This window comes from Heloderma suspectum, chromosome 4 (assembly GCF_057233095.1).
Source record: "Heloderma suspectum isolate Gila_16-S chromosome 4, 16-S_ref, whole genome shotgun sequence".
NCBI classification, from domain to species: Eukaryota; Metazoa; Chordata; class Lepidosauria; order Squamata; family Helodermatidae; genus Heloderma; species Heloderma suspectum.
The window spans coordinates 161,337,863-161,361,685 of NC_139461.1; the positions used below are offsets into that span (position 1 = coordinate 161,337,863).

Genomic DNA, 23,823 nt, shown 5'->3' on the forward strand with positions numbered 1-23,823 from the left:
AACATTGTTCACTGGACAAGTTAATTGAGATGGGGAACTGGGATATTATGCAAGAAGACTCATGAAATTATCTGTACAGTAACAGGAACAAAAGTAGACAAAGAAGCGGAACTATGGGCTAAATGGCACAGTACAGTAAATACTTGGTGTGCAGATAAGCCTCACTTTATTTTTTATGTCCAAGTAAGCATGTGGGCTGCTGATACAAATTAGGCCCCCTGGGCATGGGTAGGAGAGGTTTCAACCTTCCCTCCAACTGCTTCCCCCACTAAATTTTCCCTTCCTCTGCATGCGGGGGCCAAACTAGAAAAGAAGAATGCATACAGAATGTGTACACAACATACCAATTCAACAAGAGTAGTCATACTAGTCTGATACAAAAAACCCAAAGAATCTTGTGGTATGACACACCTTAAAAATGGAGCATATCAAATATTCCCATAATACTACTCTAGGTTCAGGACTTATATAAGCCCCCTCTTCTACACTGAAGGATGGAATCTCTCCTCTGTCATTCATCCAACTGCTAGAACACAATGAGGGTTCTATAAATGTTAGATTCTACTGCACCTACACTGCAGTGTCCTCATGCATAATGGCTGGGTTCAGACAACATGCTAACACATGGTGGGTAGCTTCCAGGAGTGACCCACAAGGGGTTAATGTGTTGGCGGGTGTGTGTGTGTTCTCCCTGCCCATGATAGGTAAATTACCTACCGTCATAAACCACGCTCTGCAGTAGGGGTTAAGGGCCATGCACTGGCTTACCATGTCATGTGGAGAGCATGTGGGAGTAACAGGGACCAAGCACAGAGGTGGGAACCTAGAAACGCTGCTCCGCTCCACTCCGCAGATCTCTATGTCCGAGATCATCTAGCAACAGCTGGTGTGGCCACCGGGATCCCGTTTCTGTTGCAGTGGCCGCTGGGATGTGAGGCTGCTGGGCCGGGAGGACTCCGTAGGGGGCAGGGTAGGCAAACCTCACTGTGCAGCATGGTTGAATGGTCGTGTGTGGGCGGCCCATTGTTTCCCTAACCCTCTCCTCAGCGTGGCTCATCCATTGGACCTCGTGATCACACAAATGTGCCCAATTACTCAGATGTGTGCTGCTGTGGGAAATCCAAGCAACTACAGTTTACTCCAGCATGTCCCCACAATTCTGATTTTCCAATCAAGCTTCTTGTGCCCCGCGGCCAGAAGGGTGCTTCTAATGGTCAACATGATAACAATCAAACCTATGAAGCAAATGTCCCTGCAGATATGACCTTTCTTATCGGTTGCTCTCATGGAATATTCGACATGCAAAAACGCCCAGAAGGATTTTGCTATCTAAAAATTCCACCACAAATTTGAATGGCTTCAGAGGAAGCAGGTGCTATGGTGATGGAAGCTACAGAGCATATGTAGAAGGGAGACTAACAATCACCAACATCTGCTGGCATGTGGGAGGCAAGAAGCTATGAAGGAGAGAGAGGGCAGCTTGTGAACAGGGGTGGGTGGATGTGCATCTCTGCAGTGACCTCAGAGTAGATACTGGGGACTCCTGGCCTTCCCAGAACCTAGAGCTGCCAACCAGGAGCAAACAACAACACAGCCTGGCCTACTCCTGCACCTTTAATAGCACCCTGATCTACAGCAGGGGAAGCTGTTCACAACACGGAGATAAACAAAAGCCCCCTTCATGCATTATATGTATCAAGTGAGTCCATGAGAGGAAGGATTTGAACTATGCTGCACTGCTAGCCCCACCCCCTTGACATCCAGGCATTTAGCAAGGACACCTGCAAAGGAATGGCTACACATGACCAACAGTGGGGCCCAACATTGGGAGTGGGGCCCAACTTCCATTCTGCTCTTGGATCCCTTTCATATTGTATAACGTGTGAAGTGAACTACAATCATCTACTAATGTCTGCATCTCATTCTGCTCTTAAAAGCATAGTTGCAGAGGCTGGTTATAAAGCTGGCAACCCTGCCAAGAATTTCCATCTACATCTAATTAATACAGAGTTGAGTATCAAATAAGTCTTTCTTGGTTAATGATATCAGTGGTATATAATTGGCAGTCTTCTGTGCTGATGTGTAATCATGGTCATTATAATTAGTATACCACTATGCTACCATATGAACAGTATGTTTATTTATAGAACGATCTAATGTTAGTGGTTGTTTATTAGGTTATCCGATTACATAATCAAGGGTGATTACATCAGGGGTGGGCAACCTTTTACAGCCCAAGAGCCAAATTGGTTCTGCACAAATATGTCAGGGGATGCATGCCAGCAATGGGTGGGACCACACTCCAAACTGGGCAGGGACATCCCACTGCTGGCATGCAAGCCCAACATAATTGCTCAGACCCCATTCACTCACTCACCACGTAATTCCCACTGCAATCAGGCTTTTTAAAAAGCCTGCACTGGTAGCAATGAAGGTTTTTAAAGCCTGATTCTGGGGTGACAATTGTGTCGGGGGGAGGTGTGTCACAGGGTTGGGGAAGGGAGGGTTAGCCCATCCAGCCTCAGCAGCAACCCTCCCCTGACCCCATGCTTCAATGAGACTTTTCAAAAACCTCCATTTGCACCAATGGAGGCTATTTGAAAGCCTAAATGCAGTGGGAGGCAGTATTGGGGGGGGGGGGGGCTGCAGGATTGAAAAGGAAGAGTCAGCCCTTCCCTCCCAGGCAGTCCCACCCAAAATGTCCCCCATACTGCAATTAGGCTTTTTTAAAGCCTCCATTGACATCAATGAAGGATTTTAAAATCCTAAATGCAGCAAGGGAGGGTTGATTTTTCAGGGGCAGTGGAAAGGATGAGGAGGGAATGGTTAGCCCTTCCCTCCCTATCAGCACCCCCACCCCACTGTAATTAGGCTTTAACAAGCCTCCACTGACACTTGCCCACCTGACTGAGGACTGAGCAAGTGGAAGCCATGCGTGCTCCTTATAGGAGCGTGCGTGCCTGCCCGCCCCGCCCGGGTGGTGGGGCCAAATCCCAGCTCCTGTGCCACCCCCCCCCCCGAAAAGGCGCAAGAGGCGGCAGCCCCGGCGGCTCCTTCCCCACTGCCTGCTCCGCCCGCTTGCAACCCTCTTGCCCCCTCGGGGCTCTGCGGCTGTGAGGTTTGAGCGCGAACACGCGGGCCTCCTCCTCGGGGCAGTGCGGCGGGGCCCGTCTCCCCCACGCGCTGGCCAGAGGACGAGCGGGCGAGCAAGCGCAGCAGGCAGCGGCTCCTGCCAGGCAGCCCCGCGGGCGCCCCTCCTTTCCTCCCTGCCACCCAGCAGGCGCAGGCGAGCAGGCATACGCGGGAGCGCCGCCTCTTGCCCAGCCGCCCGCTCCGGCCAGCCTTCCCCGCCGGGGACCTCCAAAGGCGTCAGGCTACGGCTCCAATCAGCCCCAACCAGCGCTGGCTGGGGATGACGGGGGTTCCAGTCCATCACCTGGAGGACGCCCAAGAGGAGAAGGCTGGCCGGGCTCACGAACGGGCGTGCTGCGCCCCGCCCTGACGCCCAGGTGAGCCGCGCGCGCGCATGGCGGCGGAGGTGCTGTCCCTGGCGCCACAGCCCGCCTGTTCAGCGGGCGGGGAGCGGCCGGCGACGCCCGCTTTCTGAGGACGGGACGGGAGACGGCACCGCTGTGCGGGTCAGACAGCCCGAGCTCTCGGGCAGCTGCGCCCCTGCAGCGGCCGGGCGGTGCCGGAGGGCCTCCGGGAGACGCCGGGGCCTCGGTGGCTGCCCCGCCTGGGCGCAAAAGCCCGCGCCCTGACGGGAGGAGCTGGACATGGGGAGGCGCGCGGGGCGGGCCACGAGACGGAGCTCCGCGGGAAGGCCGGCGGCGCCCACGAGGAGTGGTGGAGCCGCGGCGCGGAGCGGCGGGCACGCGGGGCTTCGCGCCGAGGCGAAGCTGGGGCGCCGCCGCGCAGGCCGCCTGCGCGCACAGCGCGGGGGTTCCGGAGCCCGCGCCCGCCCCACTCACCGCGCCCCGCTCGAAGTCGTTGTAGAAGGGCTTGTCGAGCAGGTGCCTGTCGCTCGTGCCAGAGGAGCCCACCAGGCTCAGGTAGATATAGTCGTCGGTGCCCGCGAACCACTGGCTGCCCGTCGCCACCGTCACCGCGTAGGACGGCATGGCGGCGCCCGGAGCCTCGCGCGGGCTTCTGCTCGGCCCGCGCCGTCTCGCTGGGCGAGGCCGGGCCTCCTCCGCGGGGCGGGGCAGCCGCAGACACGCCCAGGCCCCGCGGTGCGAGGGCCGGGCCGGAGCCCCCGGCCTCTGGGGCGGAGCAGCAACCTCCTCGACGCGCAGAGCCGCTGCGCTTCCGTGGCAAGCCCATCCACACCGGCGGGAAGCGGGAGGGCAGTGGGGTGCTTTGCCTTTGCCGCCCGGTCAACGAAGCCGGCGCCCTCCTCCCGAAGAGGCCCTTGGCAGAATCGCTTTCGGAGGGCCGGTGGCGGCTCGCCCCCGCGTTCAGTTCACCTGTCGCCGGCGGGCGGGGAGCGGCTGTCTGCGGGCGTTGCGAGGGGGTCAGGAGACCTAGGTGCGAGCGCCGACAACTCCCCGCTTTGGAGGCTGCCACGGTGGAGGGCGGTCCCCTTCTATTCCACCCTTTCCTCGTTCTTTTTATATTTTATTTTTGTGTTGTGCTGAATAAAGCAATTAACATAATTAGAAATTAAACGCTCTTGCGTGATTATTTCAATACTTTAAAAATTAGATAAATTCCCCTTCAATTGCTTAAGTGAAACGGATGGAGAGGAGTTAATAATCAGTTTGCAGAGTATCCTGTGCGCTGGGCAAACCATCTTCTTCAAATCTGCCCCCACAGATAATCTTAGGAGCCTTTTCTTGGGGGAATTTGCATTTCATTGCCTAACGAAACTTTAGGAAGTCTTTAGTTAGACAGATGGTTTCTTCACACGGACCTTTTATCCTGAGATCGAGATGGCTCTGTTATGGAAGTTTGGGAGCTTGTTACATGACGCTGTGAACCTCCAGGGCTTCTCCTGCACTATGCCCTTTGTTTCGTTTTTAAATAGATCGCAGATAATGTGGTATCAAATTACCTCGTTGTGTTCTGCTTGAGTTCCCTCTGTGAAAGGAGGAAAAGTGGCAAGAAGAGGAGCAAGATCAATGAAAGAGATGGAAGACTCAGATATGGGGGCCGGGGGAAAGAAGCGCGTGAAAAAGGGAGGAGTTGTGATCCTGCATTTCAAATAGAAGCAGAAAGCCCCGTTTTAAATGCAGGATTTGAGGCTGGTGTAAAGATGCCCATAAGCTACAAGCCTGGAGAAAGGCAGACCAGACAGACAAGAGAGGTCCTGAGCAGAGAAGGATTAACATATTTGGATGCTACAGCTGATCTGCTAGCAATTGGAAGTAAAACAAGGATCCCTGAAATCAAAAAGGGCTCCTCATGACTTCATATGATTTTTAAAGGGGAGACTCCCCAAACCGCTATCCAATCACAGCCCATGTGCTCGCACAGACTGAACCAGAAAAATCACAGATCCGCCACTCCTGGGCACAGTCATGGCGCAAAAAACAGGGATCTGAAACAGGGATCCTCATGATTTTTTTACAAGAAACATACCCCCAAACACCATCATATCACAGAGCACATTTACCTCCACAGACTGAACCAGAAAAATTGCAGATCTGCCACTCATTGGCACAGGCACGGCACAAAAACATGGATAGGAATTTTATGGTATCCACAAGAAACCATGGTCAGATCATAGATCCCACAGATGTCCATGTACTGAACCCATTTACTGATCCTGTACTTGACTGTTCCACTACAGTACAAAAGCATTGATTCAAAGCACGTATCTTTAGAACTGACCCTTAAAAATCATGGATCCTGTAATCACTTTTTAAAAACCATGGGTTTTTAGGAATGAGTGCTAGTGCACACTGCCTGATCGCCTGCTGTGAGTGAGAACAGCTAAATAATCCAGGAATGTTTTGTCCTTGGGTTGTTTGTTGTGATGCGCAGACAAGGGAGTCTGGCTTGTCTCTTCCAGAACAAGCCTGAGAAATAACCCCAAACCAAACCGTAGCTTATTTCTCTGAAATTGATCATGAACAGACAAACCAGAGTTCTTGGTTTCATGTCACAACAAACTAGCAAGGGGCCAGGACATCCCCGGGGTGTTTCGGTGCTCCCACTCACAGCAGAAGTGATCAGGCAGTGTTAACCAGCACACTGCCACAGTCGCAGCCCAGGATTGTTGTGGATGGTGCCTCATCACTGGAGACCCCCAGCAGACTTGGGGGGGTGGCCTAGTCAGGCTTGGGGGGCAGGAGCTGGGGAGGGGGGTGGGACTGTTGGTCGGAAACAGTAGAATCTGGCAAAGTGATCCCTCCTTCTACACCTGAAGTACCGTGGCTCGGCATGCCACTGCTCCAGTTCTTCCGGCAGTAGCATGGATCGGGTCCCAGTTGCATCGGGGTCTCCTCCGCCCCTGCAACAGGGCTGCGGGGGGGAGGGGGCAGTGGCCGTGGGGGGATGGGAGGAGGTATATCCCTGCTAACAGAGGCCTTCTTGGCTTGACGGCGCCCTTCCAGCGGACTGTCAATCTGCACATGATTGGATGAGTTCCGCCAGCGTCGGTGGACGTGGGGCCCATGCTAGCTCATCTAAGATCTTGTCATTCAAGCCATGAGATTCAGCTATGATTTTGGATGCACTACATATAAAATCCAGATGATCCATCAGAATCCATGCCCCTCCTAAAGGGTTCACACCATTTGAGGTGAAGCAGATGATCTGGGATCTGCTGGGAAGCAGAAGATCTGGGATTCTTAGTGTGTGCATACTTGGACGACGATGAGTTCTGTGCTTTGATGGGGGCATTTTGGGCAGGGGGGACCCAATGTAAAAATTCAGAGGATCCATATTGAATTGTGTGTCTTCGCCATGGTTTTATAACATGATGGTTCTATGAAGCCCCAGATCTATGTTTTCTGTCATTCATTCCCTGAGCATAGGTGTGTTCTGCAATATGATGGTGTTTTGGGGGCTTTCCCTGTAAAAATCATGAGGATCCCTGCCTCAGATCCAAGTTTTTGCACTGTGGCTGTGCCCATGAGCAGATGATCCTTTTTTGGACTGAACCGGATTTTTCTGGTTCAGTCCATGGAGGAAGATGTGCTCTGTGATTTGATTGTGGTTTGAGGGATTTGCTCAGTGAAAATCATATGAAATCAAGAGGATCCTTACCTCGGATCCATGTTTTTGCACAATGGCTGTGCCCACGAGTGGCCGATCTCAGATTTTCATGGTCCACTTCATAGATGAAGATGTAATCTGTGATTAGATTGTGGTTTGGGGGATTTTCTCGGTAAAAGTCATGAGGTTCCCTGCAAATCCCTGCCTCCACGTTTTTGTGCTGTGGCGGCACCGAGTGGCAGACCCATGATTTTCATGGTTCAGGCAGTGGAGGCAGATGTGTTCTCAGATATGATGGTGTTTACAGTTATTTTTCTTGTAAAAACCATATGAAATCAAGAGGATTGCTGCCAAAGATCCCTGTTTTTACACTGTGGCTGCACGCACAAATAGCAGATCTGTGATTTTTCTGGTTCATCTCATGGAAACAAATGTGCTCTGTGATACAGCGTTTGGGGGTATGTTTCTTGTAAAAATCATGAGGATCCCTGCCTTGGATCCCTCTTTTTGCGCCATGGCTGCGCCCATGACTGATGGATTCGTTCATGTTCTGGTTCAGTCCATGGAGGCCGATGTGCTCTGTGATTATTCCCTTGGAAGCCCGTGATTCTCTTCCCAATGAAGGTCCAACTACTTTTTCTTAAGACTCCAGATGGATCATTTCCCAAGATCTTGGCATCAATGAACAGAACATCCCATTGTCTCTATAGCCCAGGGATGGGGAACGTGTGGCCCTCCAGATCCTGCTGGCCTGCAACTTCCATCATCCCTCACCAATGACTACACTGGGTAGTGCTGATGGGAGCTGAGATCCATTAACAACTGGATGTTCCCATTGCCTGCTGTCGTCCATGCTGAGGATTGGAGGTCCTGGGACCTAAGGACCCTTTTCCATGTCAGTGATGGTGCCAGGAGAATGGGCTTGGGGGGACTTTCTTCTTCCACCAGGCAACACTACGGGAAGAGTCAGCTAGCTTTCTAGGGCACTAACCTAAATACAACCAATCACTTTTAGCAGGTGGACTAGAAATGTTATGAGCCATTTCATGCCATTTATAGTTCCTTGGAAATATAACCACAATGTTGCAAATAACTTTGGGGCATATTTATTTGTACATAGGGTTGCCATGTATTCTCCCATTGAGGCACTAAGCAAACCCAGACCTGCTGAGCTTCAGCAAGACTGCTGTGTCATATACCTTCAAACCATATGATATACCACATTGGGAGACAGAACTCCACATCCTCAATGGTTCCTTAACTCCAGGGATCAACTGAAGGTCTGCTACTTTCTGCCTGGATCTCCAGTGGAGAAGGCTAGGTCCCAGCCACTAGGACAAAGTAAGCAAAACAAAGTAGAGTAAAATTTTAAGTCAAATTAAAAAAAAAATACAGGGAGACAGGTTGGCTCTATCAATAGTGCCGTTGAGTGGGGCTTAAGACCATGATTCACAACACCATCCCCCTTTGAGGGCCCTAACTGGTCTCTTAAAGGGGCAAATATAGATAGTGGCTTTAGGAAAGTACGAGTGAGACCAGGTCAGTGCAAACTAAAGATTAAATTTAACATGTTTATTTCACTGCTGACACTTGGGTGTCATCAGACAACTAACATAAGAACTACCAATCAATGCTGAGGATTTCTTTGACCTTGTCAGAATCAAGAAATGACTCTATTTACCTTGTAGAGCTCCCACAGACCTATACTAGTTGTATATTGAACTGGGACACTGTCAGTAGGAATTCAGAAACAAGTTGTCAGCAGCAAAACATCACATAGCATGCAGAAGTCAGGAACAGATTCATTGCCACAAAAGCTAGCTTCCTACATTTACAGCCTTAGGATGGCAGCAAGAGTCAGATAGGCTGCCTTTGAGAGTAGGTTATTCGCCTTATTCCCCGGCTTGGGGCACACACGAAGACACATGCTTTTCAGACTTCCTGAATTTGTGCAGATCCACTCAGTGGAATTTGCTTGAGAACTAGGAAACTCCAAAGCAAATATACCTTACAGAGTTTAGATGCTGACAGTTTCTGCCCCACAGCAATGAATTATCTTTTGCTACACAGAAGAAGAAAACAAAGACCTGGGAAACAGGAGACTGACAAAGGAGATTAATTTTTCAAAACACACAGCATTCAGGAAGAGGCCTGCTCTTCTTCAGTCCTTTTGTAAGCAGGGGGATCCAGACAATAGGCTGTCTTATATACTGTGGGAAGTACAGGAAGAAGCCACATTCGTGGAGAGGGGACACTTGCAAGTCCCCTAGAGGCAGTTTGCACATCATGCTGAGCCTTAGGAAGCCTGGGGCTTATGCACTCCCCTTTCCCTTCCCCACAAAGCAGAGAAGAGTTCAGAAGCTTCCATGTTTGTTTAGCCATGGTTTGTCCTGGCTGACAGACCATAGTTAATCTTAGCTTTGGTTAGTTTAAACAATCTAGCTTCTATAATTATTGTTTGTTTGTTTATTTATTTTATTTACTTTGGTTTGAAGTTGGCTTGCTAGAAAGTATAGTTAGGATTAACTAGTTCATCAGTCCAGACAACAGAACAAGCTATGGTAAAGCAAAAGCAGAAGCGATAGCTCCGAACTTCTTCTCCCAGCCGTACAGGAGGAGGAGAGGGAACAGGGGAGCATATGAACCCAAGGCTTCCTGCGGTTATTACATTCAAAGGAAGTTTTAAAACATGATTTCTCTGAAATGAAACTGGATTATGTACTAGTAATTTAATTCTGTGACAACTGTTTCAACATTTCACTTAGCGTTGGATGAGGTCTGTTAAAGCAGAATTTACTTACTAGATTCACGGAGATGTCTGAGAATACAAAAATCAGCACTGGACAAACTAAAAAAAATGTGTGTAATAAAATGTCAACTTTCAAACAGGGATTTCTGTTCAAATAGCAAGACCCAAATTCTTAATAAGAAAATGCCACTAGTACCAGGAATGTTCATTAGAGTCCCTTTACTACCAGGGCTGGGCTCATTTACAAGGAAAAGGATGAGCCTATTGCCAGCAGTGCGGAGTAGCAGTGAAACGAGCGGATCAGCCAGGACAACGCAGAACACCCTTATCACTGCTGCTAGTGGGAAGGACAAATATAATGTCTTCTAAGTGTGCAACTGCTAGAAATGAAAATCTGTGGCTGCCAGCAAGCTCTAACATTTGGGAATTATAATTCACTTGAGAATAGCAGCAATGCTCATTCTAAGAACATCTTATGGGGATTCTAATGTACATCCCTGTGATCCTGGCATCTTACAACTATACACCTGCTGTATTACTAGTCGCCTCTTCTTGGTGCCTGGAAAGCTCTCACAGCCACCAGAACCGCACGTAGACAATCAACATGATAAAAAACACAGCAATAGCAGCAAGCTTGGCATAGGTGGAACGCATGTTCAAATACTTCGCATCCTGGCGGTATTTCTTGGACAAACTGGACAGGTTGTTTGCCTTGGAATCCAAAGCTGTTTCAAAAGAATAAAATACAAAAAGATATTAAACTTCTGAAATAAAGCAAATTAGTAATGATAGTTGTGTAGATCTGGATTTATGTATCTTTGCCATATATTATGTTTGATATTAAAGGTCTCACTTCAATCTGACCTAAACTAGGAGTTTTAGTCTTTCTTGCTGAAAAGCTTACAGGGTGCTGAAAGTTGCTGTCAGTTGTCTATTATCTACTATAATAGAAACTTTTGCTGTAAATTAGAGACAGTGGACCGTAACTTAAGATAAGTTAAGCTTAAGGAAGTTCATGGAAGGCCAGTTTCCCGTCCCACAACCACCACTCAGCCTCTGAAAAGCCTTTCAGAAGGGTCCTCTTACACAGTGAGGGAGGGGGAATTGCCCCCAAATAGGTTTGGTTCCCAAGGTGCTTATTATTCAAAACTGCTAATCAATAGCAAATACTGTTAATAATTTTTATTGATTTTTTTCCTGCAAACCCACATTTGTATCTTTTAATGTGTAATCTAAATGCTAACTTGAGTATTCCAAACTCATGTCAGAAACAGGCAAAACTATTCTTTCTCCACAAGTTTATGTGGACCGTCAGGCACCTGTCTTTACGGCTGTCTGTAAATCTGCCTTGCATAAAGAGAGAAGCCTGCTGCTCAGCCTGAAGGACTGCTCCCAACCCTTTCAGACAGGGCTCCCAGGCCCCTTCTGCAGCTACATTAACGGATTTCGAGAGCACTCCTATGGCCCCCAGGCGGTGTCTGGGGGGCAGCAGGATAGTTCGGATTCCTGGATCTGAGGTCAGAGGCAGTGCTCCAGGCTTGGACTCAGGTGTCCAAGCTCCCCGCCTCCTCCCCGCTTGTGCGGAGAGAACCGCGCCGGCGACCTCGAGAAAAGAGGAAAAGGGGGCATGCCAGTGGGAGCGGGTGAAGAAGACCGGGGATGCTGGCTCACGCAGAATGCCAGGACCTTCTCAGCCTCCTTCCCTCCTGCTCTGCAGAGCCCCAGAAAGATGGGTGAAAAAGCATGCCTAGCCAAAATGCAGGGCAAGGCAAGCAGGCAGCGTGGAGCAAACCCCACCTGCTGCCTCTCAGAAGTTGCAAAGGCGACCTCTGAGAGGAGGGAAAAGGAGTTCTGTGGGCAGGGATTGGACTGGGGAAGTGGGGATATGAGCTATCCCCAGTCCTCCCCAGCTTCCTTCCCTCCCCCTCCACAGAGCCCCAGCAAGGTGGGCAAAAATGCCAGTCCAGCAAAAAGTGCAGAGCAGGAGAAACCCAGAGGCAAAGATTGCCTCCGCGCTCCTCCTGCTCTGCGTAAGATGCCCATCAGCCTCTGAGCCCTCATTTTTCTATTTATTTGTTGCATTTATATCCTGCCTTTTCCTCGGAGGAGCCCAAGGCAGCATACGTGATCCTCCTCGCCATTTTATCCTCACAACAACCCTGTGAGGTAGGTTAGGTTGAGACACAGTGACTGGCCCAAAGTCACCCAGGGAGCTTCATGGCTGAGCGGGGACTTGAATCTGAGTCTCCCCAGTCCCAGTCAAACACTCTTATGTCCTTTCAAAGATTTTTTGTTTCCAATACACATATAATTCTCCTCATAATCTGTGGGATACCTGCCCCAAATAATGACATACCATCATCCAACTATAGCATCTGCTGCAACTTCAGTGTAAGGAAAAGGCAAAGAGACAGAAGATAACATTCAAGAAAGTAAAACGAAGTGAAAAGCAGCAAAGAAGGGGAGTGAGGTAAAAACATTTGATTAGCAAGTTCATATAAACAGTCATTCTGCATTACACAAGAGTGTAATGTTGCTATTCAGTCAGCTAACCACATCTCTTCCCTTTATTCTCTTGCTCATTGTCATGTCTTTCCTACTACTCTTTGAATTCAATTCTTTTTTCTACTTCCTCTTTTCTAATTTTAATTAGCTGTTATCTACAGCTTAGACAGCACTGTCAAAGTACATGAAGCTTTACAGCAAAGGCTTCAGATCTATGGGATCTACTTTTTAATTTTTTAAACTAGATGCCCAGTACCTACCAAGTAGAGCAATGGCAAGATGACGACTTAACAGGACCAGCCCTGCCCCCACCAAAAATCGTAGAAAGTAGGGCTAAGTGATTTTCCTTTCCAGTTTCCTAAGCAGAGAGAAAAGGTGCCCTTACCACCATTTTAAGTAGAGTTGGAGAACAGGGTTTCAGGAGCAGCTAGGGAGGGAGAGAGGTCTATCACTGCAATACCTTTTTAGTGGGAGAAAGGAACCAAAATCTAGCAGAAATGACACAAGCATGTGCAGACTGCCTTTTCCTCAAAACTGGGAAGATTCCCACAAAGATTCCTAGACGTATGTGCGTTGTCTGTGCTTAGCTGCAGGCTGCAGCAACTGGGAGGCAGAAGGCACCCCAACCATGAGGGCTGGCTGGGTCCAATGGAGGGAGAAGATGCGGTAGTACCACACAGAACACTGAGGAGTGAGCCCCGGCGGGGAAGCCCCATCTTCTGGGGGATGGATAGTGGGAGGCAGGCAGCCCTAGTTGCTCCTACTGCTCTTCTTCCGCAGGGTTTGGCAGTGTGCTCTGCTGAGGCACTGGGCCCTTAGCCGCTGCCCAGCCATGCCTATTCCTGAGGCCAGCCATGCTTTGCAACCTTTTTTTTGTGTGTGTTAGTGTCCCTAAATAATAGTTAGAGCAGTGATTTCCAGGGTGCAGCCCTGCTCAAGCTCCTCTGCCAAGCAAAAATGGGTCATGAACTAACAGGAACAGAATTAAGGGGGGGTGCATTAACAACAGGCGTGATCTAAGGTGACGCACTGTGTGCTGACCCCTGTGTGTGAAAGAATCGCTGCACTGAAAGTCACACACATAAAAGACATTAAACTGCTTGACAAAAATTAGGAATTACTCCTGGTACTGCTACGCGAAGAATGTTGTTTATTTATTATTGATATTTCTACTCTGCCCTTCAGGCAACTTTGCTGGAGCACTTACAAAAAGGCTTACCAAGAAAGTGGGGTGGGAAACACACAGAACTGCACTGGCTGCCTATAAGCTCCCGGGCCAAAGTTAAGGTGTTGTTGTTAACCTATACAGCCCAAAAGAACTTGGCAGCAGGTTACCTTGAAGACAGCCTCAGCCCAAACCTCCCTGCCCGATCTCCTGTGATAATCAGAGGGACCTCTTCTGAGGGTGGCACATGCTCTGGAGGTGCATCTCAGGAGCACTTGAAGCAGAGCATGTCACTCTGTTGCAGCACCCGCCGTCTGGAAGGCTTCACCAATGTTAGACAAGCCCCCTTCGTTCTGACATTTAGACATCTTCTTGAAACTCCATTTGCCACCAGGCTTTCCCCAAAGTGTGACCCAGCCAGCTTCTGTTGGTAACACACAGCAGAGTGTGCGGTTCTACTGCTGATTAATTTTGAAGCGTTGTGTTGTTATTTTGATGCCACTGTATTTTATGTTCACTGCTTTGAGACCTCTGTGGAAAGCACTATATACATTTGAGTAGTAGCAAATAAATAAAGTATACAGGCATACTCAAAGCAGCACAATTCTGAAAGAGCATAATGACATGAGATTGAACTACAGACTTATGATACCTGGAAAAATACAAAGGCCTTCACCTGCTGCCAAGGTGACACTGGAACAGGTGTGCCTTCCACGCTTGGGGTGCCAACACAGAAAACCCCTGGACCCTTTACGTGCCACACCTCCAACAGTGGGGCCGCCCAGAGGAGGGCTTCTACTGAAGACTTTCCACTGTGGACAGGCATGGGGGGGCTCGGATGGCTCTTTGTTACAAGAAAGGGCAGCTACGTCATGATGAGCAGCTTGCGATTACTTTCCCTTTTCCTTATGGGCAGACAGTTACCCTGCAGAGCCTGCAACTGTCTGCCTAATCATCCTCAACAAGGGGCAACGGCTTGTGTTTCCACTTGTCCCTGTACCTGAAAGTGCCTCGCCTCGTTGCAAGACTTCCTCGATGTTGGCTACCATGATTCTCTGTACATCCTGCAACTCTGTGTTGATGGAGCCAAGGTTTCTTCTGGCACGACTGTCGATATACAGTTTCTTCGTTTTCTGGATGTAAGTATCTGGAACAAGAGACAGTTGCTCAAGAATGGCCCTCTTCTCCCTCCAATATACATAAGCTGTACCTTACACACCCATTCCACACTTCTAGGCAGCCTAGGTTCTCTGCCAATCACAATGCCCTTTCCAATTCAATGACCCGTCTCTCGAGAGCAAACTCGCCTTTCGGAGAACAGACGCAGTGGTATCACTCAAGACTAAGGATGTGCATCAGATCTGGCTGAAGCACAAGCCAAACTGGGCTGCCTCAATCATTTCTGGTGCTTCCCAAGGCAAAGTGGGCCTTTCCCAAAGTGACTTGAACTGAAGCTGGACACTGCATGAGGCTTCGTTCGCAATTCAGCTTTGGAAAGGCAGATAGTGTCTCCAAAAATAGCATCTTTTGCTTTTCTCTGAATGCTAAGGGGGGTGGAGAGGAATGCAATTTAGTGACTGACAGTTTCACCTTCTAATCATAGGGCATGTTTTACCAAAGGCTCTCCAATCATTGTGCTTTGGGGGAGGGCAAGGGTGGGACCTTGAAGTGGCTATTCTTCCAAAGCTACTAGGCTTTACTATGAAAAAATCCTTACACTAGTTTTCATTCATCATAACTCCCTAGTCCCTGCGCCTATCCTTCGGAAACTTTGAAGGCTTTTTGCCTGGAGACACTTCAGTGATGTGTGCCATTTTCATACAAATTGCCCCAAAAGGCAAAGGGCGGAGACGGGGAGCAAATCACTCCCCCCCCGCCCCTCCCCACATATTTGAGGACTCCCATTCCACATTAAACTGCTGCACCTATCTTCCTGAAACTCTGCAGTTTTCTTATATAGGGCCACCTCTGCGCTGTCTGTCCTTTTCAAAAGGGTCCACAAGGAAGCACTGAATTAGGGTCTGAGTCAAAACTTGTGGTTGGTGCACACTTCTACTCAAAACCAAGCAAGCTCCATCATGTGCCCCTGCAACTCTAGATGTCTGCCTCCCTCTAAAGCCCCCAGAAGACAGAGCCCAGAACTAAAGTCAGTATATACTGACAATAACTAAATGCATTTTCAAAACTCATACAACCTTCTCTCCCTAAGTATGAAAGTTCACTCATGTTCCAGAGATGTGTACTTCCCTTAATTTAATTGATAAGACAGACAAGTTTAAACGAGTAATGGAATATTCATCGGTCTATATAATTGGCTAATTCTTTGTTACCTATGCTAATGTAATTGGCTATAAAGTGAACAAAATCGCCCCAAGTTAATTGAAAACTCTTAGACGAACTGAATTTCCTACAGCGAGAATGTGCTTGCTCTGTTAAAGTGATTTTGCTTTATATCCAATATACCTTTTGTGTAGCTGACATGTAGCAAGGAGTGGTTAAGGATCCAGTGGGTTCCAGATCAAGAGCGACAAGGGGAGAGTAGACAGTTGAGTAATTAGCTGCTTCAGGAAAAAACTCAGAAATCCTTGACAGCCAGTTGCCTTATGTTCCCTATCATGGCTGAGCAGTTGCATTTAGTCACTCACCATTTAGTCATCACACCCCTAGCACGCCACATCCATTTCAGCATCCCACAGGGCAGGCTCACAGCACAGAGGAGGGAACAATTCCCTAGCTATAACCAAGAAAACCTAAAATAGCAGTCTTCTGTGGAGATGAGGCTCTAAGAGTCCACATCCTCATCACTGCGGACGCCAAGACAATAATTCACAGAGGGGACAGGAGGTGAACCTGAACATTGATGAAACTGGGTTGAGACACAGGTCAACTGAACTCATATTCTCGAGGATCCATACATCGTGGCTTGGCTTACTAGCGAGCAATGACTTGCAGTTGCCACCAACCCCTGCCCTTCAGTGATCTGGTTTAAAATGAAAACAGAATTTAATGGAAACAATGTTACGGTCTACACCAGCCTTCCCCAACCTGGTGCCCTCCAGATGTTTTGGCCTTTAACTCCCATAAGCCCCGGCCAGCATGAGCAATGATCAGGAACGCTGGGAGTTGTCACTGCAAAACATCTGGAGGGCACCAGGCTGGGTAAGGCTGGCCCAGACAACTTCTTAAAGCTAAATAACCACCTGTGAAATGCACTGAGCTTTAAAGCAGGGGTGCAGAACCTCAAGCCTGGGGACCACAATCGGCCCTCCAGGGTTGCCTAAAAGGCCCTACCCTTTCTCCTAGCCCTGCCACCTTTCCACCACCCACTGATGGTTTGGTGGGGGGTTGTGCAGCCCTTTTCCCCACACTCTGAAAGGCTGAAATGCCCCTCCTGAGGCTTTGTTACTGGCAATAAGTGCCTTCAGCTAAACTAGGCTGGGCTTTTGGGCCCCACGCCTTTTGCCTTCAGCCCCGCCCACCACTGGGACGCAGCCCACGTGAGCGTCTCTGAAACAGAACTTGGTGCTTGGGCTGAAAGAAGTCCTGCATCCCTGCTTTAAAGGCTGTTCTTCTATAGAACTGGGACTGGACAATAGTTTCATGCACATGCTCTGCATGGAAAAGGTCTGTGGTTCAATCCCCACCATCTCCAGTTAAAAGATCCACCTGAGACCCTGGACAGCCACTGCCCTTCAGCATAGATAATGTTGAACTAGATGGACAAAACAGGCTGACTGAGGGAGCAATCCTATGGCCCCTAGACAGAGTTGGGGGGGGCATAGGATAGTTCGGATTCCTGGATCTGAGACTGAAGACTGCTCTGATCTCGAAGCCAGGAATCCAAGCTCCCCGCTGGTGCGGAGAGAACTGTGCTGGCAATCTTGAGAAAAGAGGGAAAGGGGGCATGCCAGTGGAGGAGGGGAGGGGACTGGTGAGGCTGGCTCACGCAGAACCCCAGGCCTCCTCGGCCTCCTTCCCTCCCGCTCTGCAGAGCCCCAGAAAGATGGGTGAACAAGCCCATCTAGCCAACATGCAGAGCAAGATGAGTGTGGAGGAGAACATTGTCTCCACTGCTCCTCCCCTCTGCACTGGATGCCCGTAAGCCTCTGAGTTCGGAGGCTCAGGGCTGTTCCAGTAGGCTTGTGCCCTAAGGCAACTTTTTATGTTCCTAATATCTGACTTTTGAGGGTAAGGACCACAAGACTAACAAATCATCACCTGTGCTAGGATCTAGGAAATGCCATGAGGATAATACATTGGTTATTCTGGCATTAACAATTCAAAGGAGGAAAGAAATGAGCTCCCCTACAAAACAGATTGGTTGGTATGGTTTATCCTGAGCTGAATCAAGGTTTTGAACATGATAGAGAAGGGTAGATTACCATCCGGCAAATGGAGAAAATGTTGGCTGTGGATTGGAAATATTCCTTACATGACTGCAAGAGTACTAATTTAAAGTTTAGTGAGGTACATATGTTGACATTTATATTTCACCTGCAGCGGGACATTTTATGATGTAATTAAGATTTCCATGGGGATTCTTTAATGTAAATATGATAAGTAGACTCTTGAATAGTAATATAATCATAATAGACTCCTTAATCTTAATATACAAAAAGTGGATTCTTTAATGGTAATATAAGAAAATTTAACAATTTTAGAGTCAGATTTGTTTTTGTATTAATGGTAAGTTAGAGCTCTTAGGGCACGATCCTATGGCTGCTAGTCAGCGGCTGAGAACCAACCTCCACCCACTCCCACGCTGCCTTGTAGGCAGTGCGGCACAGCCCCGCACTCGGAAGAGGATCGTGGAGCGGCAAAAACGGGGCATTCCTGGGGGCATGTCGGGGAAGTCGGAAATGCCAGTACAACACATCCTACATGTCATCAGGCTAGCGCTTCCTGCGCTCTGAGGTCCCACAGCTAGACAGCCAAAATCAGCTATCTAGCCGTAAATGCAGGGCAGCTGAAATGCAGAGGGGCCGACCCCCTCCGTGCTTCTCCTGCCCTGCACTGGATAGGCAGTCGCCTTCAAGTTCGGAGGCGGCTGCCTATCCCGATAGGACTGTATTAGCCCTCCATGTATTAGTATAATTTTGAAGCTTTTTGCGTTTTTGTAATGGACTTTGGTGTTTTGACTGTATTATTTCATGTAGTACGTTATTTTTATAATAAGCAAACAACTGTCACCTATATGCCACCAGGATCTTCAGCATAGCCCATGTGGGTGATATTGTACACATACTTTATGCCTTCCACCTAACTGTCTGAGTGCTGCACCCAGCCCTAAGTGAAAGAGTGATTGCAACGAAGAGAAGACAGAGATCACCCAGGAGTCAAGACTGTTGGAGTCCACTGTATTTTTTGTGGAGAAGGGAGCTTTACATAATCTGACCTGGTATTTGTACAGCTCCTGGGAGGGGCTGATCTGCCTAGTCTTTCTGTAATTAATGTAATTACCTCTGGTTGTGTTACTGTTCTAATGAATTAATGCTTGACCAAGTTTTGTTTGACTGGTTAAACGTTTCCTTTGCTATGGAAACTGTCAATAACTTGCACTGCAACCTTCAGTAACAGAGACAGACTGTCATACATGTCAGTATGATTACTTTTTGGGTCTAGTGGAACAATAAGAGCATTGGAGAGGTAGATACAGACGAAGTAGGCAGGAAATACTAGACCAGAAGCACTTTAAATGTATATGTAAATGCTATTGTTGTGTATGGTTATCATCTTGGACCCTTCACTTCTAGGCAAGACCATCCTTTTAGTAAGCTGCCTAGTCTACTCTCCAGTGACCAGTGTAGAAACTGGTGGGAGCAGCTTGCTTGCTGAAAGGATGGTCGTGCCTAGAAGTGAAGGGTCCATACACAATAGCAAACATCTATGTACACATTTAAACTGCTCAGGACATAAACAATCTGAAGGGAGGGAGAGGTGGAAATCTCCCAGATACAAAGGGAATCTCCCAGATTGGCCCTTACTAGTTACGTCTCAAGGGTAAGAACCTCACCAAACTCAATGAAAGAATATGGCCGGGACACCGTTGGCACCTTCTTTCCATGCTGTTCATCAAATTCTGAGTGTAAATCTTCCAGGTATGCAAAGGCCAGCTTTTTGGGGAAGGCAGCTTCACACAGTACCAGGTAACACACTCCTCTCTCAATAATATAACTGCAAAAAAAGGTTAAGTAGGCCAAATGTTAGGCTGGCAGGAAACCAACTCCCAACTTTAGACTGACAATTCCCATTTCCAGATTATGGGGCTGTTCACACAACACGCTAACCCACACTCAGTTGTTGAGTGTGGGTTGTTTTGAACTGTGGATTGTTTATTGAACAGTGGATTATTGTGTTGTCTGAACAAATCCAGGCTGGCTTGTTAACTATGCAGCGTGGCTTACTTTCTTAAACAAGTCACTTTGAGAACCCATGGTTTGTTGTTGGGTTGCTCAGGGTGGTTAAAAGCCACACTGCATGGTTAACGAGCCACTCTGGCTGCGTTCAAACAACAACACCCTGCAGAAAACATGCTGCATTCAGACAACATGCTAACCCATGGTTCAACAAACAACCCACGGTTCAACAAACAACCCACACTCAACCACCGACTGGGGGTTAGTGTGTTGTGTGAACAGCCTGACAGTTTTCCTTAATTTTTCCCAAAGACAGAGAGCAGTTTCCCTCTTTTCAACAGCCAGTGCTCCGATCTACATTAAGTTTAATTATGAATATTTTGTCCAAAACTGTACTTACTTCAGAGGTTCTACCTAGGGATGCTGGATAAATTCGAGACGGACTAAAATGAGCTGAGATTTCTAAGAGTTTGACCTGTGGAATCCACTGCGGAGTGACCCCTCTCCTTTTGGATTTTTTTTTTTTTAAACTTTCCTGAAATTTAGGCATATTTATTCGTAGGAAAATGCACAAGTTTCTGCTGAGGAAAAGTTGAATGGAATGCAGGAAAATACACTAAAGGTTACATACTAAGGAATATTATGTACATTCTTATGAAACCTCTTACATAATTATTTATGTATTTTTCTGCACGACGGGAAAAAAATTGCATCTGCCTGTGAGTGGATGATGGAACAAAAGGTGCCAGGCGCCTGACAATCCGCGAAACACAGAGTGGATTTTACAGTCCATCCATCCCTAGGTCTACCGCATTACAGCAGAAATGGGGAACATTTTTCAGCCCGAGGGCTGTACTGCCTCAGGGGCAACATGACAGCAGTAGGTGGTGCCACCCAATGTTCACCCTCCCACGAAGATCCCCCTGCACTGCAATTAGGCTGGGAAAAGGCCTTCCATTGAAGCCAAATGAAGTCTTTTCCAAAGCCTAATTGCAGCAAAGGGGGGCAATTAGGGAGGGGTCGCAGCTGTGGAGGATTAGCTCTCCCCATCCCAGCTGTGACCCCCTCTCCTTGTTCCACCCTCACAGCAATTAGGCTTGGAAAAAGCCTTCCACTCAATAATGGTGGCAGCATGAGGAGGATTTTTCAAGGGGGCTGCATCACACAGGGATGGTTAGCAGTTCCCTCTCCAGAAGCAACCCCCCTTCCCTTGCATGGCAATTAGGGTTTTTACAAGTGTCCATTGGCATCAAAGCTGTACAGAGAGGCTGCAGGCCAGATGGGCTCCCCACTCATAGACACAGACCTACATCTTAATTTACACATAGGCATCAACCTATATCTTAATTCTAACAGTGATGATCCTACTTATCTTGATATTCTCTTCCTTAATATTCCCGATAGCAATAAATTTAAGTGAGAATCTTACTATCTGGACCATAAACCAAAGGCAACCACAGTAATAGTCAGCAGGAGGGGGAAAGGCTGAGCTAGTACATCAGATTTGTGCAAATGCTCTACACAGTAATTTTTGTGATAACCCCCCCCCCGTGCAAAATTCCAGCAGTCCCATCGATTTCTATTTTTATTGCTATGTTCTAATATCCCCAAGATCTCTCTGCAGTGGGGGGAGCGCCCACAGCGTCTTTGAGGTGGGCAGAGGCCATTTTTTGTAGGAAGGTCAGGGACTGAAGGGACAAGGCTTGTGTACATGCTCCCATCCCCATCCCACTTTTAGCTCTCACATGAGCAGGCTAAATGCCTGGACAGGGTTAGTGTTGATAGACAAACTGAGAATTTAAATCAGTGAAATGAACTTTATGTAAAACTATTTTAAAAAAACAAGTGAAATGCATCAACTTTCATGTGTTTGAAAGTTCCAAAATCCATATTAGTGTAATAACTTTATTAGGCCAACCAAAAGATCACAAAACAGGTGCAAGCTTTCAAGATCTCCAGATCTCTTCATCAGGCAAGATGTTATAAAAATCAGGTTTGGCAGGGGTGAGAGAATGGGGAGAAAAAAGAAAAAAAAAAAACACGACTGGATGGTTAGTATCTGCATATTCAGAGTCGCAAGATGAAGTGGGAAAGGAACAGTCTGCAGACATTCAAATTAGGCTCTGCAGGATATGTAATGGTTACAAGGTTGAACCTGGAGCTGCCCCTAGGATGAAAGTAGCAGCCTGTCTTTCAAGAGGTACTATACAGTTTCTTTCACCAAGATTTGCTGCTCCAGTGCATGTAAACTTCCTGGCATGCTCCATTTCTATATTTTCCCTTCTAAAACACACAGCCTTCAGCAACCTCTTGGGTCTTTGTGATTCATGCTGTACTTACTGAAAAGTCATGGGTCCCGCTTCCAAGGTGCACCTTGTAGGAGAATGTTCATTGAGCTTCCGGAACAACTGCTTGGCTTGGCTCTGGTACTGCTGCAGGTCTCGACCTGACTATAAGAGAACACAAATCTTAAATACACAGGTCCAACAAACCTTGACAAATTGTGAGCGAGGGTCCACAAACCACTAGGAACTGAAGTAAGGGTAACCAAACCTCCACTTCTCCTTTGCTGCTAGACTGTTCCCACTGTATAGCATACACTGTTTGAAGGACACCCTGCTCTACTCCCCCCTTATTTGTATTCAGACCTTTCGTTGTTTATTCGGTCAGTCGCTTCCGACTCTTTGTGACTTCATGGACCAGCCCACGCCAGAGCTTCCTGTCGCCTGTTGCCACCCCCAGCTCCCCCAAGGTCGAGTCTGTCACCTCCAGAATATCATCCATCCATCCATTTGCCCTTGGTCGGCCCCTCTTCCTTTTGCCTTCCACTTTCCCTAGCATCAGAGTATCCTGTCTTCTCATTATGTGGCCAAAGTACTTCAGTTTTGCCTTTAATATCATTCCCTCAAGTGAGCAGTCTGGCTTTATTTCCTGGAGTATGGACTGGTTTGATCTTCTTGCAGTCCAAGGCACTCTCAGAATTTTCCTCCAGCACCACAGTTTAGAAGCATCTATCTTCTTTTGCTCAGCCCTCCTTATGGTCCAGCTCTCGCAGCCATAGGTTACTACGGGGAATACCACTGCTTTAACTATGCGAACCTTTGTTGTCAGTGTGATGTCTCTGCTCTTCACTATTTTATCAGACCTTTCAGTCTTCCAGTAATTTGTCCATCCAAGGTAAGGTACTGCAACATATTCAGATCAAAGAAAGGGAGAAGTGGGTCCCTGCACATCCCAGCTCTTGATTTTCTTCTCCTGGCAGCAGGAGGGAGCACAGGTACAGTTCTTATGTCAAGGCTGGGGCTTACCCTCTAGTGCCAAGACTTTCAAACCAAAAGTACTAAGGAATGGCATTCTTCCTAAGCAACTACTGTCTGGCCATACACACTTAGGAAATCCTAGAACCCTAGGCTAACCCTAACCCCCAAACCCATCTCACAATTTTTTTTAAATAGGTGGTCTTAGGACGCTTAGACAAAAAGAAACCCTACAATTCCCAGCATTCCTCAGCCAGCATGGTTAGCTGGGGAGTGCTGGGAGTTGTAGGGCTTTTTTTCTGTCTAAACAAGCATAGGATTGCGCCCTCAGCATACAAACCTAAATCCGACACGAGTCAGTTTATGTCTTTGTACGAACGCTTAGGGTCGCGGTGCCAGCCGCCGAGAAAGCGCGCCAGACCGCCAGGCACTTCGCACGACATCCAGCCGCGAACAGGGCGCGCAAGCGACGCCTCCCACTCACCTGCTCGTCCTCCTGCATGGAAGCCGCCAGCGGAAGCCCGTCCGCCACCCGCGCGATCATCGTGAGAAGCACCATGTCAGCAAGAAGACGCCACCCGCCGCTCCGAAGCCCTGCCCGCCCAATATGGATCGCTAGCCTGAGCTGGC

General features: G+C 48.2%; 2 protein-coding genes across 4 annotated transcripts in view; both read right to left on the bottom strand.

Annotated features, from left to right (window-relative positions):
* The window catches only part of ALOX5 (arachidonate 5-lipoxygenase), a 108,490-nt gene extending 100,055 nt beyond the window's left edge, over positions 1 to 8,435 (bottom strand). Inside the window, exons 1-2 of one of the 2 annotated variants that reach the window (XM_084854841.1) lie at positions 8,361 to 8,427; positions 3,972 to 4,633 (exon numbers count right to left, since the gene is read on the bottom strand). In XM_084854841.1, the coding sequence (XP_084710967.1) occupies positions 3,972 to 4,121 (150 nt within the window). In that variant the 5' untranslated portion in view covers positions 4,122 to 4,633; positions 8,361 to 8,427. Of the gene's footprint in view, positions 1 to 3,971; positions 4,634 to 8,360 lie in introns of both variants that reach the window. The other variant, XM_084854842.1, reaches the window with a different exon arrangement.
* LOC146347619 (vesicle-trafficking protein SEC22b) lies at positions 4,640 to 23,815 on the bottom strand. Of its 2 annotated transcripts, XR_014790816.1 has the most exons (6): positions 23,678 to 23,815; positions 22,277 to 22,386; positions 19,594 to 19,754; positions 14,581 to 14,727; positions 9,830 to 10,635; positions 4,640 to 9,456 (listed from the first exon to the last, which is right to left on the bottom strand). XR_014790816.1 is itself a non-coding variant. In XM_084854843.1 (5 exons), the coding sequence occupies exons 1-5, from the start codon at positions 23,750 to 23,752 to the stop codon at positions 10,481 to 10,483; spliced, it is 648 nt and encodes a 215-aa protein (XP_084710969.1). In that variant the 5' UTR covers positions 23,753 to 23,815; the 3' UTR covers positions 4,640 to 10,480. The 2 variants fall into 2 exon arrangements, 1 of the variants encoding a protein (XP_084710969.1); XM_084854843.1 differs by having other exon boundaries at positions 4,640 to 10,635.
* Between the last annotated feature and the right edge of the window lie 8 nt (positions 23,816 to 23,823).

Coding starts and splice junctions, on each gene's coding strand:
- LOC146347619 (XM_084854843.1), bottom strand. CDS start 23,752: ATGGTGCTTCTCACGATGATCGCGCGGGTGGCGGACGGGCTTCCGCTG. Junction 14,728..19,593: donor ATATTCTTTCATTGAGTTTG/GTGAGGTTCTTA, acceptor CTCTTGTTCCAG/ATACTTACATCCAGAAAACG. Junction 10,636..14,580: donor ACGAGGCGAGGCACTTTCAG/GTACAGGGACAA, acceptor CTTTTGAAACAG/CTTTGGATTCCAAGGCAAAC.